Source organism: Heterodontus francisci, chromosome 1, assembly GCF_036365525.1.
Source record: "Heterodontus francisci isolate sHetFra1 chromosome 1, sHetFra1.hap1, whole genome shotgun sequence".
Classification (NCBI taxonomy): domain Eukaryota; kingdom Metazoa; phylum Chordata; class Chondrichthyes; order Heterodontiformes; family Heterodontidae; genus Heterodontus; species Heterodontus francisci.
In genome coordinates, this window is record NC_090371.1 from 267,068,759 (window position 1) to 267,083,420 (window position 14,662).

Sequence of the window (14,662 nt, forward strand, 5' to 3'; positions counted from 1 at the left end):
GCATATTCACTCATTATTCCAAGTACCAGCACAAAAAGCAACACCCCACGAGTGCTAGGTAGTGAGATAGAGGAGTCTCTGCTGTTGGAGCCACTGAACATGTGAACCGGAGCCAATAAAGGTGGCAAGGAAGCCCTGGAAAGTGCTTCCGGAGGTCTAGTTCTGGTTCTGGCTCTGCTGGAGAGGATAGAGATGCAGACTTTGGGGCCCAGCATTTAAAAGAGAGATCATTTCTCTAGCATCATGCTGAATGCCCTCGTCTAATGGTGTCTCCATACAGAGCAAAGTGATTCAGCAAAGAGCAGATCACTTTCATACAGGACATTCTTTGTAGATTGTATTGCGGGATAAACCTCAGGGCTTTGCTGACCTTGACTGTAATAGGCAATGCTGTATTGGCGCTGGCATTTGGTTCCAAGTCTTGTCTTGGAGGCGACTCAACTCTTTGATGGCTTCCTTAGAGGAGCAAAGCCTTCTTATATAATGCTCCCCAGAGAACTGGGTCTATAAACTCTGTTGGGAAGGTGAGGATTCCTCCATGCTGTCTTTCTTCTACTCAGTTTGCTCCTTCTTACTCAGACTCCTCCTCCTCTTTCCAGAGTGGGATCCTCCGAACATCCGCAATGAAGACGTAATTTTGATGCTAGACCTCCCTGAAGACTTCAGAAAGTCTGGTAGCAATAACAAGAATTTTTAAATCATTGAAGGTGATAAAGTAATGTGAGCAAAATGTCTTCCAAAACTTACAATAGTGTTACCTAAGAGTATGAGGACCCTTTTACTTATAAACTGGGAATGGCTGCTTCTCTGCTTGAACTGCCCATGTTTGGTGGGTAGGAATGTCAGCTGTGGCTCAGTTGGTCGCACTCTCACCCATGAGTCACAAAGATCCAGTTTCAAGTCCCAGTCCAGAGCTGCAGCACAAAAATCAAGGCTAACAGTCCAGTGCAGTACTGAGGGGTGCTGCAATTTCAGAGCTGCTGTCTTTCAGATGCAATGTTAAACCGAGGCCCCGTCTGCTTGCTTAGGTGGATGTAAAAGATCCCAGGGCACCATTTTGAAGAAGAGCAGGGGTGTAATCCCAGGTGTCCTGGCCAATATTTATTCCTTAACATCACACAAACAGATTATCTGGCCATTATCACATTGCTGTTTGTGGGAGTTTGCTGTGTGCAAATTGGCTGCTGCATTTCCTACATAAAGTACTTCATTGGCTGTAAAGCACTTTGAGATGTCTGGTGGTCATGAAAGGCGCTATATAAATGCAAGTCTTTCTTTTCGGAACAGGAGGTAGCTATAATCAGGTGGGCAGAGATGAAAATTCCATAACTGTGCCATTTGACCCCACTGTGGCTCTATGTATGAGCCCGCTCAATGATTCCGAAGGTAGCTCTGATCAGCAGCGTGGAGATGCATCCGAGAATTGGGATGGGCGGCAACATGTTGGTCAATGGGCACTTCCACAATTCATCTAGTTTTGGGCCCGCTACTGCCCCGTTTTTAAACACAAATGGGGCAGCAACGACATGAAAATCAACCTCACTGATATTTGTCTTTTTCACAAATAAGTTTCAAAGTTCATGATATCTGACAACAGAAAAGAACAGGTTAAGCACATTCCTCCTGAAAACCAAGGGGAACCTTAGGTTGCTATCTGCTCTCCCCAGAGAATGAAGATCCATGTTTTGTTTGTATAGGCAATGAAAATAAATCACCTCTAAAGTTTCGTTATTGGTGCCAATGCTTTTAGTTGTTTCTCTAGTACTTTAGTTCTTAGGATCTGGTCACCCAATATTTTTATTCCTCTCTCTATTACTTGGGCAGGAATTTTATGGCCCCCAAATGAGTGGGTTGGTGGCGGGGTTGAGGTGGGTTGGGGGAAGTGGGTGTGTAAAATTCGGTGGGGGTGGGACCTTCTTGACCCCTTCCTGCCTCAGCTGCCATTTGACATGGGACGGTGGCGAGAAGCGGCCCACCCGCCCCAGGCCAATCAAGGCCCTTAAATGGTCAATAAACTGGCACGTAAGGGCCTCCGGCTGCCACTGCATGTTCTTTACCTTTGGCAGCTGGACGGCAAAAGCCTCAAAAAACCCCACCTGGTGAAACCAGGCTGCCGCCTTGTGGGCTGGTGGGGGGCCCTCCTGATCAGGCACCACAGAGGGGTCACCCCCACACCCCTTTAACCGACACCCTTGCTTCGCCGGGGCCCAAACGATTGTACCTGGCAAGACCCCAAAAACTTAACTTTGTTCTGGGGCCGTCCTTCATCTTGCTTGCAATGGCTGGGTGTAGTCCCAGCAGTGGCCACCGCTCCCGGTGGCGCTGCTGGGACTAAGAGCTGCTGACCCGCTGATCGGCCAGCAGCTGCATTAGGCGGGACTTCCTGCCTCAAGGAGGTGGAAGTCCCGCTCAAGACCAATTAAAGGCCTGGGGAGCGAAATTCCCTGTCTGGCTCCCCAGGCCTGGCAGAGGCGGAATCGCCACCGAATTTTCGGTCGGTGGATGGGGCCTCCCGTCCAACAAAAATTCTGGCCTTGGATTCTTTGCGCACAAAATATTACACTAAAGATCAAAAAGGGCTCAACTGAGCTTTAAAATCATTGAAATGCTCCGTACCAAAGAACATGGTCCAGAGAAACATTTTCAATAAACCATTTTTGTAAGACTTGGTTTGAAATGTTATACATTCAATTTTTTCTTGTAGAATTGAGACATACTGAAAGCATTTGTGCTAATGTAGTGTGAAGGCCTCCTGATACAGTGCCATTGTTGGAGTTCTATGAAGCTGTAATAACAGAGCACTCCATCAATAATACATGCCAGTTTGTCCCTTTCATCATGAATAAGTAAATGCCTCCACCATATTGTGGAGATAGCATTTGAGCAGCAGGTCACCACAGTTAAACCAACTGAGGCTGTTTCAAAATGAAAATATCTACGCTGTTTAGAGACCGAAGAGTTTTCAGCAACAACCTATTTCTCAGGTTCATTTGAGCCCAGTGCCATCAAAGACAGCATTGCTTTTTCTACAAATGGAATCCCCAGACGATAAAGTGAAAGAGATAAGTTATCATATTATCTCACCCAGAAAAGAAGGAATAGATGTACTGAATGTAAATGTAACCATTGGTACCTCCTGGCAATTGCAGGACCTAGAGGAGGCTAAGAATGAAGGGATAAGACACACTGAGTGGGAGACTAATAAGCGTGAAATTGATGTCCTTGACCGGAGGTTGGAGGAACTTGCTCAGTCTGAGAAGATACTCAAACAAACCATTGACAACTTCATAAAGACAGAAGATGCTTCACAAAGAAGGTAAGGAAGTGGAAGAGGCTGTGGCACTAATTCTCCTTCTGTGTATCTGACAACTTCACATTGGTGCAGATTTAGGGGCTTTGGGGAGTGAAAGTGAGGGTGAAGGGAAAGCAACACACACCTTGCGCTGAATTTTACGAATGCGCCGCAGTTTGCGGGGGCGCACTCTGATGGTGGAGTGCATCTCGCGTGGATCCACCGTCCCTGAGCCCCCACGATATTACGCATGGGGGCTGATTTAAATAGAGGGGGTGGAGCGGCATTCGGCACCACTGCACATGTGCGGCGCCATTTTTAAAGGGCTTTAAGCGCTTACAATTTTTAATTTTTAAGGTACATTAATTGGAATTTTTTATTGACAAATAATAACGATGTGGGGGCCCTTCCCCAAACCCTCGCAATGGTCACTTCAATTCATTAAAATAACCAAAACATTCCTTTTTCCCGAACTGAACTTTACCCCCAAACCTTCTAACTTTTGCTCTTCAACCTCTTCCCACCATCCCCACAGCCAATAAGAAATGTTTTCCCTGCTCCTCCACCCCTCCCACCCTGAAAATTTTATTACTCCCCTGCTCCCCACCAGGTTCCTGCCTCGGAACTCCGTATGAAACACGAATGGCGGCCGCCGCCGGCAGGTAAGATTATTTACATATTATTAATGTTAATTTAAATATGCTGATGAACAGCCCACTGCCAGGTGGCAGGGGAGGCCGCACTGAGGTGCCCCCGCCGCCAGTAATATGCAGCGGGCCCTTCTCGACATCGCGGATCGAGGCGGGCCTCACCCCGCAGAATTTTACCGGCCCCTGCGCAGTGACGAGGGTCTGGTAAAATTCAGCCCCTTATTGTCAAACCAGTCTCTTGAGCTGCAGCTGCTTTTCTTTGACTTATCAAACATAAGGAATGTTCTTTGGCTGGTAATATCAGATAAGTTAATAAAAATTACATCTACCTCTTTTATGCCTATATTTGTGAATGCAGTGCACTTCTTGCGGGAGTGGAATCCAAATGATTGATTTCCTAAAATCTGTACACCACTTGCCGACGGTTCTAAACAAGAAGAATTCACATTTAGCATGGAGCGTTGCACAGACTGCTGTCATAAATATTGCTTTATGTTCATAACAATATGATTTTTTAAAAAATAGCTAGATTTGCAGGGCTATGGAGAAATAGCAGGGGAATGGACAAATTGGATAGCTATTTCAATGAGCCTGCACAGGTACGATGGGCTGAATGGCTTCTTTCTGTATGATTCTAGATTTTGGTATATTAAGATGTAAATGACAGAGCTGTGAATCAAATCCATCATTGTCTGATCTAGCCTAGCATCAGCTACTATTTAAAATATATATTTTGAGTTTTTGAGGAATAAATAGCTACAAAATGGGGGGGGGGGGGCAATAGGACATCACTAGAACCTTTTCTTCGCCAGTAGAAACTCCTGGTAGTTCTAGTGATGGAGAAAGAGAAGAGAGTAAGGAAAAAAAAGGAAAACGCAACATGAGTAACAGTGAAAGAAAAATAACTGGCAGAATTTTTTTAAAATAGAAAAGTTTAGCTAAAAAAACTGACGTAGGAATTTAATCACAATCAAAAATGTGCATGCACAAGACATGGAGGTGCTCTTAACCGGGTCTGTTGGTGTTGTCCCAGGCAGCCTGCTCATTATCATTATTAACTTGCAGCCAGCACTATCCATGCTGTTCATTGATTCCACGCTTGTGACACAGATATTGGGTGTCTCTGATGCCACTTAAAGGCAACCAGCGCCTCTTCAAGGGGTAGCGTACTCTGGCTGCAGAGAATGGGAAAAGATTGTAAAGAGAGGAATGGCTGCACAACCTGCAGATCAGGCCCTCAGTTTCTCAGTTGCTGCCTTGGAAGCAGTGGACAAGGGAAGGGATATTAACTATTGAGGGGGTGGAAAGCTGGCCAAAAAGCACCCAGAAGTTAACCAGCAGCTTAAAATGACAAACCTGCAACTAACCTGTAAATACTGCATGATTGCGTTCAATAGTGTTGGGGGAAGGGTCCTTCCTACCTATTAACGCTAGTTGTTGCTGGGCAAGTTTAGCACGTGGCATGTTAGGCACTAGCAAACTAGAATTGGAAAAGGGTCCTAAACAAGAGTAGGAGTCATTGAGTCATTGAGCAAGAGTCATTGCTTTAAATATTCCTGGCTCGTGTTCTGGATGGCTACTGACAAGCCCGATTCAATATGGGGGTGTGGAGTGTGGGGGGTGCGTGGAGTGGGTGGGTGGGGTTGAGGCGGTTGGGGAGGCTGGAGGGGGGTGCGTGGTGTGGAGGGGGTGTCGCGCACTTCCAACTTGAAATAAGTGTGCGCTTCCTGCTTATGGAGACCTATGCTGCTGTTTAGTGCTTGAAAAACAGTTTGGTGTGATTGAATTCCATGACTCCAATTTCTAGGCAGATAGAGTATTTTCATTCTCTATCCGCAGGGAAAAGTCTTCTCTCTGCTCCCTGTCTAATCATTCTTTTAATGAATAAATCTAAATGCCAAAGCTTTCCTCATCATTCTTGCATCATCTAAAGAATTTTGAATGAAACCTGTTCTACATATATATATGTCCCTCAATAAACTGTGGTAGAGATCTTGTGCGGTGTAATTTTCTCCATTGTTTGGGCAGAGAATTGGTGAATTAAAGTAAATGGAATGGAAAATTTGCAGGTTATATAATGGGTTCAATTAAGATTACTGTCTTTGTCTCTGAGATTGAATACAGTAGGCCAATCTTTGTTTCTCTTAAACCAGATGATGGGAACAGAGTGTCAACACAAGAGGAGGCCATTCAGCCCATTGTGTCTGTGCTGGCAATGTGTTCCAGATTACCACAACACGCTGTGTTTTTAAAAAAAAAAAATAAAGTCCTCATGTTGCCTCTGGTTCTCTTGCCAATCAGTTTAAATCTGTGTCCTTCGGTTACGACTCTTCCGTCACTTGAAACAGTTTTTCCTTATTTACTCTATCAAAACCGTATATGATTTTGAACTCTCGATCAAATCTCCCCTTAACCTTTTCTGCTCTAAGGAGAACAAGCCCAGCTTCTTTAGTCTGTCCATATTCCCAACTTTTCTGGTACCATTCTAGCAAATCTCTCTAGTAACGAAGCAGTAAAGTTTGAGTGTGATCATTTCCTGTTTGATGTTTTCTTGTTTTCTCCCCCATCTCTTTAACTTTCACTTATACTCGGTTCTACTCTCCCACCTCCAGTGTGCTCCCTAGAACCATCTGAGCCTGCATCTGGTGCTGCACATGTTATTCAAATGAGCTTGGAAGTGTGATTTGAGAGTGATTAGCACTTAAATCTTTCAGACAGGACTTGCAACTGATTTACACTTTTGTAGATAATAAGCAGCAACATTATGTACTGTTACGACCGAGGTGGGAGGAGTGCACTGTTTATTTGCGTCCTACTTCTCCACAGGTTACAACATATATTTAAATTTTCCCACTTACCGATACAATCAGACACTCTATTTTTCCCAGAATAAAACACACCAACCAGGTTTCTTCAATAAATAACAAAATTAACAGATTATTATAAAACAAGTCTTAACCAATAATGAAGTAGGACATACACACACAAATTGAAATGTTAAAGCCCCTTTTGTACCTTCCAGTAAGACTCGTTTACAAGCCAAATGTAGGAACCTTCTGGTGACTCCTTTTTTTAAAAAAAACCCCACAAAGTTCAGCATCTCCAAGATTCCAGATAAATCAATGTCCATAATTCAACTATAAGTCCTTAAAACACATTTTATAGCAAAAAAGGAGCACTCACGTAACAGTACCTGTGTATTTCAGAGGGGGATGGGCAGCTGACTAACACTTGGTGTACTAGCCCATAATTTCCTTGGATGTGCTCCCATTCAAGGGCATATAATTGGGGCTTCCAACAAACTTCCAGTGAAATTACAGCAGCCAGGAGCTCTGAGGAAATTACAGGACAGGAATTACAAATCAATGTACTTAAATGAAAGTTACATTTATTATGGTACATTTACCTGTTCCCAATTGGCATTATTTTAACACCAAGCCACTGTTGGCATTAAAATCTCACTGAACGGCAAATCTAGACCAGCATGGAGAAAACCACAATACACTGGGAATTTCCTCAGCGATTCTCCTGTTCTGCTGCCATAGCTTTAGTGGAGGTTCGGCAGAAACACTGTTTACACATGTCAGAGTGAGAGAAATTCTAGAAACAATTTATGGGCAATATCTTTGTATTTCACAGGAATAATTACATCAGCAGCTGCAAGAGTTGGGGCAGCTTTCGAATTAATCTAATTAATCCTAACAACACCCTCTTCCACTAAAAAAAAGTACTTCAGCTCACTTATTTGTGATGGTTTTTTCGGTTCTAATATTTATTAACCCTAAATATTTTTGACAAGCATTTAAATGTCGAATATTGCAGGATATTAATCTTTCTTGTTGAATCTATGCCAGAATTTTGTGTAATGAAAGGTCTCAGTGTGTAGAGTGGCCTTCACTAAATTGTGAGACACAAAATACCAGGTATTACAATGAGTTCTTATTTGTCAGAATAACTGGCTGTGCAGAGCTAACCAAATTTAACTAACTGATAAACTGGAATAGAGAACAGTCAGATAACCATCCCTTGCGTTTGACTGTTAGAAAAGTTTATATAAATATTTCAGAGGTAATAATATACAATTGTCACTAATATGCAGTGTCATGAAGTGGTAAGACTGCAAGTTCAATCTTTGTTCTGCTCAGTTCCAGCCATGTTGGACATGGAAGAAAGTGAAAGGGGGCTAGAGTGGGAGGCAATATTGGATAGTTGTGCTCTATCTGAGTGGTATCTTCAGTTGGCTAATGTACTGAGAATTAGGTAAAGCTTGGGAGCAGGTCACCCATCTAATCTCTTGGCAGCAGAGACAATGGGAGGAATTTTCTTAGGCCCATGGAGGTGGATGGGGGTGTGGGTGGGAAAATCAGAAAAAATACTAGCAGACAGGTCCAACGTGCTCCTGCCTCCTGCTGCTTTCCCAGGGGCAGGATGAGTGCACTGGCAGCAACTTGCCCAATAGTGACGGGATGCCAGTTGAACCTGTTAAGCCAATTGTGAGGGATTTTCCCACTGAGGAGCAATCTCACGTTGTGTCTGCAACCCGGCAGGTTGGAGAAGACGAAAGCAGAGGGGGAGGGATTGCTTTGGGGAAACTGACAAGCTGTGAAGGCTTTGATCAGTTGCACTGAAGAGCTACTGAAATGGGCTGAGAGGCTGCCTTGCAAAGCAGTGATTCCAGAGAGTACTCTATCACTGCTTGACAGGTGAGTACCAAAAGTTTGGAAGGGCACTTCACTTGGCCAGCAATTCACCTACCCTTGGAAGCATTTTCCTGCTGCCAGCCTTCAGAGTGGCAGGGGAGAAGTTTATGCAGCCACACTGTTCCCCTCTGATGAGGGTCTGGGGCTTACCACTGCAACAGACTCCGACTGCAGCAGGAGCAACACCAGCAGCAGCATCAATTGTCCTCTACACAAGCACATGCCCCTGCACAGGGCAGAAGGGATGGATACTGAGATACAGGTGGAAGGAGGCCAGACCCCCAAGAGAGAGTCTAAAGGCTATCCCGACATGTCTGAACACCAGTGCCTCTGGAGGCTCAGCCTCTCGCGTCAGGTTTCTGCTGACATTTGCATCCTCATTGTGCAAGACTCCCTTCCCCATGGTCCAGGTGCACTGCCAGTGCCCGACAAGGTGTCTGTCGTTAGAGGGCCACCCAACCTGCCACCCTCCCATCCAGCGTCCAAGACTCTCACCAAGTTGTGTAATCTCTTCTCCTACAAGGATAGAAAGCAGGGAAGTGAGTGTGCTCGGAATGACTTGGGTTCAGAGGTGTGAAAGACACTATTTGTATATGGTAACTGTGAGGCATGGGTGTGAGAGGGCACTAGGCCGAGGGTGAGTGTGAGTGTAGGCAGCTCAGATGTGGGTGTGAGGTGCCTGCGGAGAGAGGAATGAGTGGGGCTACAAGGTATACAGCCCTGAGGTTTGCTGTGCAGGAGAATGCTGGGCATGTCAGAGTATGGGGTTTGGTACCTGACAGTGTTATGCCACTTACCTGTCATCCCCTCTTGAGGTTCTGAATTCTCCTGATCCACGGTCTCCAGGTTAGAGGGACCGCACTGCTGCTGCTCTTTTCCTGAGTCACTTCATCCACACCTGCTTGGTGAAGAAGCTGTCCTCTTCCTCCTGTCCTTAGGAGAGCTCGCCTCACTTCAGCCCCTCAGCATCCTCAGTTGGGCCTCCAGTTAAGAATGGGAGATCTGGAGACCAGCCTTCCCAAGTCTCCCCACTGTTCCTGTAGGTGCTGCAGGCTAAAAAAATCCAGGCCCTGGTGAGCTTCTCTGCAATGTCCTTTAATTAGAAATCCTTCCTGTGACAAAATGGCCACGTCCCCCTACCCGTCCTCCCTAATTGGTCGGGGAGCTGGGAAGCAGGCTGTTAATTGGTTTGCTCTGGTAAAGAGCAACCGGGAGACCCGCTACTCTGATGATCAGGTTAGCGACCCGAAAATGGTCCTGGTGTCTGTAAATAAAACCAAGGTGGGAAAATTCAGCCCAATGACATCCGTAGACCCAAGATTAAAAAACACAGTGATAAACTACTGAAAACCAAATATTGGAAATGGGTAAGAACTTAAATGGGTTCCATTGAGTGAAGTGTTGGTGGGTCTCTTTGGTGTTTCTCTCAGGTAGTTTTGAGGTATAGTATGAAGTGTTCCATATAAGTCGTATACAAAGCTATGATTGAACTAAGTTCTCTTGATGATCTTGTGGACTGATTATACTTTCTCTGGATGGGTAAACTTTTGGGATCAGGGAGGCATCACTGGTACTGCAGCTGGATGTCCAAGTTACAAGTATCTAGTATGCAGGGTCACATCAAGCAGTCTGGGGGACTTCTGGAAAAGCTGAAGGAACAGTTCTAATGATTCCATCCCCACCCCACACACCCAACACCCCACCAACCCAACTTCTCCCAATGTGTCTCATACTTCTTTTCTCTGTTTGTCTCCCTATTACTCTGATTTTCTTTCCGTATTTGTGCCTTTTCTACTTTCTCCTTTTTGTTCCCTCTGTCGTTCCCTTCCAAGGAGTGAGTGGAAAACACAGAAGAATGGATGTGGGGATGATCAGGGACGGTATGGAGCAGAGATCTATGGGAGGGAGTGGGCAGGGGATTGCAAAATTATTAAGGACAGCCCAAACTGGTGTGATGGGATGAAGTCATCAGCCCATGGATTCATTTCATTGAAGCTGAGAATACTCGGCTGAATTAGATTAGTCCTGAAGGGCAGATGTGTGGTGATGTTGGCTAACTGGGACAGGTGTACCCTGGGTCGAGGCTGTTGATTTTGTTGCAGGGGCGGTTTGGGGGGGTAGGGGGGGGTGGGGTGCGGGGTTGGTGGGAAGTTGACTTTGGAATATTGGAATAGTTTGATGGAAAAGTTTGTGATTTTTGTGATTATATTGATTGTTCTCTGTAAGATGATGTAGATATTCATATGCCAAGAAAATTTTTTCTCTTGAATGTGATTGGTTGTTTAAACAATCAATCAGATATGCCACTGCAGCATTGGTTTTGATTGGTCGCTGGTGGCATGATTCTGTATCTGATTAGTTTCTGATTTTCAGATTTGGACAGGTCACAGTGGTTTCTGGGATCTGAATCTTTGAAGCTGTGGTCAAAGGGGCCAGTGGCTGTACTTGTACTTAACATTTTCTTCTTCATTCCTGTTGCAATGATTTTCAAAATGACGAACAAATATCTGCAGGGAATTGAAAATTCAACTAACAGGGAATAAAGTTAGAAATAATGGCCTCAACAATCATACATGTTCAAATCATTCCTCAGGAATAGATTGAACTTTTAGTTCAGTGAACTTTTGAAAGTCTACGTGTTGTAAGAATAGCAGAAAATTTTCATTATTGGGATTATGTCCTTAGTGGTAACAAGGACACAGTCACTACATCAATCTCTTCCTGCCTGTTGAATTTAAAATGCATTTATAATTTAGAATGTCATTCAGTCACAGTGATTGCAAGGATGATGATTGCAGTGTTAGCTGAAGTGGTTTGAAATCTCGGGAATGTACCTACTATTTTAATTAAAAAAGGGAGGTTGCTTGTTTTTCTCCACAATGAATGATTTTCTGGAGAAATTGCATTTTACAAAGATGAGTATTTCTGTGATTTCATAGACTTAGATAAATGAGGTACATTCCCCAGAGTCTTAAGTGAAATTGGGCAGTTTGAATCCAGTTCCTAATAGATGTGGGCCAAAGCACAAAACTGTCTAAGAGTATACAAAATTGATGGGCAGGAAAGGACCAGCTGGTCTATCAAGCCTGCCCCACATTCAAGATAGCTGGAATATTTATTTATTTAGAGATACAGCACTGAAACAGGCCCTTCGGCCCACCGAGTCTGTGCTGACCATCAATCACCCATTTATACTAATCCTCCATTAATCCCATATTCCTACCACATCCCCACCTTCCCACAATTCCCCTACCATTTACCTATACTAGGGGCAATTTATAATGGCCAATTTACCTATCAACCTGCAAGTCTTTGGCTGTGGGAGGAAACCAGAGCACCCGACGAAAACCCATGCGGTTACAGGGAGAACTTGAAAACTCCGCACAGGCAGTACCCAGAATTGAACCCAGATCACTGGAGCTGTGAGGCTGCGGTGCTAACCGCGCCACTGTGCCGCCCATTTATGACAAACCACTCCCCCCTTTTCCCCCCCCCCCCCCCCCCCACAGCCAACTTCTGGTAGAGGCAAAAATCAGACAAATACTCTGGGCTAATAAGGGGGAAAGGAAGTCAGGAAAATTCTTCTCTAACCCCCTTAGGCAATCAAAACCAGTCTAGCAGACCACATGCATCATTTGTTATCTATAAATACTCTTATCTTCTATATGACACAATCTCATCCTCAGTCAAGAACTGGTCCAGCTCCCTTTTGAAGGCATGATGAGTATCAGTACCCACCACGCATGCTGTCTGGATGTAAATGTCACATTGATAGATGAGAGGAAAGTTGCTCTTCTGAGGTTGGCATTCGGGTGCATTTGCTGGAGCTGAGTAGTGGGAGCTTTACCCTGAAATTGTCTGAATTCTACTTGGTGTGGGAATGACAGCTGGTGCCGGGAGTAACATCCCTCAACTCAATGAATGCAACAATACAGCAAGAAAACTTAAATAGAATTTCTTTTCTTTTTTTGACTCAATGCTATTGGTTACTTTTATTGTTAAGAATTCAAGAGTTGGAGCTGTCAGAACAAAGACTTCTGGATAAAATCAATGAGTTAACTTTCAAATCACAGCAATCAATGACCAAGGATCCGATACTCACAGGAAAGCTTCGAAGTCTGCAGACCTCAGAGAAGGGTCTTAGAATTATGGTAAGGTTAATTTCAAATCCCAGATTCCATTATTTTTGCTCCTTTTGAAGTGTTTGAGTTACAGCAAGTGTCAACTATCCCATCCTTCACCCAAGTGATGATTCTGTGATGTAGACCCTGAGGGTTTTCGAATATACGAAAGTGATGGACAGGAAAAAGAGCAGCTGATCCATTGAGCCTGTCCCATACAGTCATAGTTCAACTTCGGCACACCATGACTCCTATTCAGCTCCCACCTACCACCAACACCAACAACAACCAGCCACACAATCTGCTAGGAGAAGCATTAAAAAAAAACTTAGGCTGTTTTAGAAAAAAAAAACTCTTTGAAAATTCCTATCTGACCCGCACAGGTGATCCAATAAGTTCCAGCAGATCATGGTGACAGGGAGACCCATCCCCCAATACCCAGGCATCTTCTCCATGTAGATATATTCTCACACTCAGGAACTCACCCAGCTGTGAATCTGTACTCACTGTATAAACAGGCGACTTGCTCCATTGGTTTCTGGCTCTGTGGATAGGCTAGTTGCAGAAGGCACCAAACCTGAACAGGTCCTTGCCCTTACCTGAAGCTAATGCTGGCACACATTCCAGTAAGAGTCTTTTGACTGCAATCATGAACTGGTATCTTGACTAATTTATTCCCCTGCCCCATCCCTAGCTTAAGGGCAGTGAATGCATTGCCTTAGCTAGGTTTGGCAAACTCAGCACAACCAAGACTTGTACCAGTTCTGTACGATTCAGTATCTCGCTATTACATATTGAGCCAGCAGAGCTATTCACTCCATTGTCTGTGAAATTGTTATCAAAAATATGCTGTTGAGTTTCAATCTAGATGGCAGGAGGTTTTGTATCTAGCCAGTTGAAATGGAAAAATGAGAGCATGTTTTTTTCAGATATGGGCTTCTTTTATTCTCAGTGCTTTTAATGACTTTAAACAGAAGCTGGGTTTTCACAATCTAGTTAGCACTGTAACACAGCATTGAAAGAGCTGAGTTTCAAATATAACAGCGCTGCTGGTCAAAAAATCTCTGACATGCCAAATAGGAAACCATGTTTCAATTTCTGTAGTAACAAGTTTCTAGCTTGGAAAACAAATAAAACAAAACTTCTTCATCACTCGTATCCTGATTGGTAGAACATGAAGTGACTGGTCTATAAATTTTAGATTTCTCTAATGTTTAACATCACATTCATGGTCAGAAGAAAATTGCAATAACATTGCTTTGAATTCTGCCACTGTTTTGATTTTATTCACATAATGACTATAGAGAAAGATACTTGTTTACAGCAGAATTGTAAATGTATCTAGTAAGAAGGCATATGTGATTTTGCTGTAAATAATGACCAGTGGAAATCTTATCTCCTGGCTACCCACATTTGCAATTGCGCTACCAAATACTATGGCATAGTCCACTGGATGTATTTTTGCTGCCATCAATAATTAGGAAGATGTATATCTTTAATTTATGGTTAGCTAATAATAAAAATTCCATGATACCAGCAGTCAAGCAGCTTTCTCTTACTATTGAGTTTCGGTGTTCAGCTTCTACCTTTGTGTGCATGTAATGTGACTGTTCTCTGTGACAGTTGAACTAACATGGGGCTAGCAATCAGATCCTCCGTGTGCTGCCTAATTTGTGCTACTCCATCATTTTATGGTGTCCGTTTTCAGTCATTACCTAATTGTTTTCCCTGTTTTGATTCTTAAAATGTGATAGGACACTGATGGAAAGGAGCATTGAATTAAATCAGGAATTAGTAAGTAAAGATGATAATGCGTTAGTTTCTGATACTAATAATAATCCCACTTCAGAGTGCTACTCTGTTGTTATTAGGTTATTCTTTTAACCTCAGATAATAAAT

The 14,662-nt window shown here is 43.7% G+C and overlaps 1 protein-coding gene across 6 annotated transcripts in view; it reads left to right on the forward strand.

Annotated features, from left to right (window-relative positions):
• LOC137376173 (putative leucine-rich repeat-containing protein DDB_G0290503) overlaps positions 1 to 14,662 on the forward strand; it is a 156,902-nt gene that overhangs the window by 9,059 nt on the left and 133,181 nt on the right. For all 6 annotated transcript variants that reach the window (XM_068044234.1, XM_068044261.1, XM_068044244.1 and 3 more), the window contains exons 2-3: positions 3,150 to 3,316; positions 12,646 to 12,793. In XM_068044234.1, the coding sequence (XP_067900335.1) occupies positions 3,150 to 3,316; positions 12,646 to 12,793 (315 nt within the window). The remainder of the gene's footprint in view (positions 1 to 3,149; positions 3,317 to 12,645; positions 12,794 to 14,662) is intronic.